This window comes from Colobus angolensis, unplaced genomic scaffold (genome assembly GCF_000951035.1).
Source record: "Colobus angolensis palliatus isolate OR3802 unplaced genomic scaffold, Cang.pa_1.0 Scaffold7, whole genome shotgun sequence".
Taxonomy (NCBI): Eukaryota; Metazoa; Chordata; class Mammalia; order Primates; family Cercopithecidae; genus Colobus; species Colobus angolensis.
Window position 1 is genome coordinate 9,056,340 of NW_012120709.1, and position 2,228 is coordinate 9,058,567.

The following is a 2,228-nucleotide window of genomic DNA, read 5'->3' on the forward strand; positions in this document are numbered from 1 at the left end:
CAGTCCGTATATGAAGAATCTTACATGAGAACCACAAGAATTGCTCAGGAAAAGATCTTTCTCTTGTTTATGTTCCCTATCTTGCTAAACTCATTTTTATCTCAAGTCCTAGCACTCAGTAAGATGAAAGAAGAACTATCGGAAAGGCTCTAGAGTGGTGGTCAAAGTGACTGCCTCTGTCTCAGATCGAGGGCATACCTCCTCCTCTTCCTGCCAATGAGCCAGCCAGCCCCCTTTTCCTTGAGATGTCTGAGGAAAACACCTTACTTTGCTCTGGGGGGGCTCATCTGAGATTTGGCAACTATCTCTCTCACACACACATGTCTCTGACATAAACTGGTTGTGTTCCAGGATCTCCCCATTTTCTCTTGAGCACCCTTCATCCATGCTGTCAAGTATCTGCAGTCAGATGATAGCATTTGTTCAGAGCTTGTATGATGGTGGCAGAGGCTAGAGATGAGAGCATGTCTGCTGGAGCCAGTAAGAGCTGTGTAACCTCAGCCATGGTAAATAAACTTTTGTTTCAGTTTCTCTGTATTTAAGGTGGCGGTAGCAGCAGAGCCTGTAGCACAGGTTTGTTGGGAAGATACCGTAAATGGAGCATATGATGTGCTATGCACACAGGAAGTGCTCGGTCAAATGAATGAATATTATTCTGTTCCTCGGAAATTATCTTTATGTTCCTTTGGATTAGGTGGAAATAAGCTGACAGAAGCATTACCTGTAGGTGAGATTGTATTTTCTCCACCCAGGGAGGGTGTAGCCATACTGGCCCACATCAGGCACCCCACACCTGGGTGTCTTCATGATCTCAAGGGTGTTTGAGTCCAGTTTTCCAGTCACTGTCAATCCAAAAAATGCTTGCATTTCCCGAATTTTGTCATCTATGAGACTCCTGTTCTTGCTTTGAACAAGATGATTCCCTTCTATTTCAAGAGAGTAGAACTGGTTGAGATATGCCTGACCAAAAAGATAAGAAAAAAAAAAAAAGAGGCACAGACTACAGGAGAGCAAATCTCCATCTCAGGGTAAAGCAAAATTGCCTAAAATTTCTTTTGGCAATAGGAAGAGGGGGAAAAAAAAAGAAGTAATGAGAGAAAGAGAGGAGTGAAGGAGGAAAGAAGGACACAAAGAGGAAAATAACAAGTCACTCTGCTCTTTCAATTTCCAAGACTTGGTTGACTTACGAGTGCCCAGAATTAGCCAAAGCACATAGCTCATAAACCTCTGCAGAAGAGAATGAAGCTTCGTCTATCTGTTAAATGATGACATATCTTACATATTTTTGCTGTTACTTTCATTTTAGTGTTTCTTTGAAACAAATTCTAGAAGAAATAAGTGGTTATCCACTTTGCACATGTATTTGATTTAACTAAATATAAAAAGTTAACTGAACTGATTTTTAGAGGGAATCTGTAAAGCAATGTATAATTTTCATACAAATAGGGATTAGAGCTCCAAATTGTAGACTGGGTCCACCTGGTAGTCTTGTAATGCTTCTATAGCGATCTCCACGCCTTGCAGGGCTCTCTCCTTTCTCCTCTCACTAAACATCCCTTCATTTGTGACCATTGCTAAAAGTTATAGCAGATCCTTTCCCCCTCCCTGGCCCAGCCCCCACCCCAACAAAATTTCTTGATATCCTTAGAGCTAGACAAATTAAAACCAGCTCCTTCTCACAAAAAAGGTTCAGGACTCTTTTGCAGGAATGTGTTTTTTTTTTTTAAGTCCCAAGAGAATCAATAAAATAAGCTTTATATCAATAGTCATCGATATCATTTATTAAGACAGTACCTGAGCCAGTTGCGTGTTTTCTTCATTTTCCATCGTTCGGACTGTGGGAAATGCAGAAGAAAATGTTATAAAGAACAAAAATAGAAGCAGAAGGCGCTTCATTCCTCTTTTTCTTCAGCTGAAGCCGGTTGTGTTAGCAGAGAATTTAGAAAATAATAGTGAGACGTGGCATGAATTGGCTTGTATCATCATTTAATTAATAACAGAAAAGGACACTTGCCATAAAGTGTGTCATGATTTGCTTTTTTTTTTTTTTGACTGAGCTGATTTTGTAATCTTGGTCTGCAGTTATTTAGTAAACACAGTTAGTACTTATTACTGAATTGAATAGACTGGGAAGTGAGCCTCCACGTTATTTTTTTCCTTGCAAAGTTTTCTTTTGAAGGCAATCTCAAAATATCTTGGTAGAATATTATCATAAAAAGACAAATGAA

At 39.5% G+C, this 2,228-nt stretch overlaps 1 protein-coding gene across 1 annotated transcript in view; it reads right to left on the minus strand.

The window, feature by feature from the left end:
* Positions 1 to 1,919, minus strand: part of MMP27 (matrix metallopeptidase 27) — a 14,182-nt gene extending 12,263 nt beyond the window's left edge. Inside the window, exons 1-2 of the mRNA XM_011926629.1 lie at positions 1,795 to 1,919; positions 722 to 960 (exon numbers count right to left, since the gene is read on the minus strand). Coding sequence (XP_011782019.1) covers positions 722 to 960; positions 1,795 to 1,896 — 341 coding nt within the window. The 5' untranslated portion in view covers positions 1,897 to 1,919. The remainder of the gene's footprint in view (positions 1 to 721; positions 961 to 1,794) is intronic.
* Between the last annotated feature and the right edge of the window lie 309 nt (positions 1,920 to 2,228).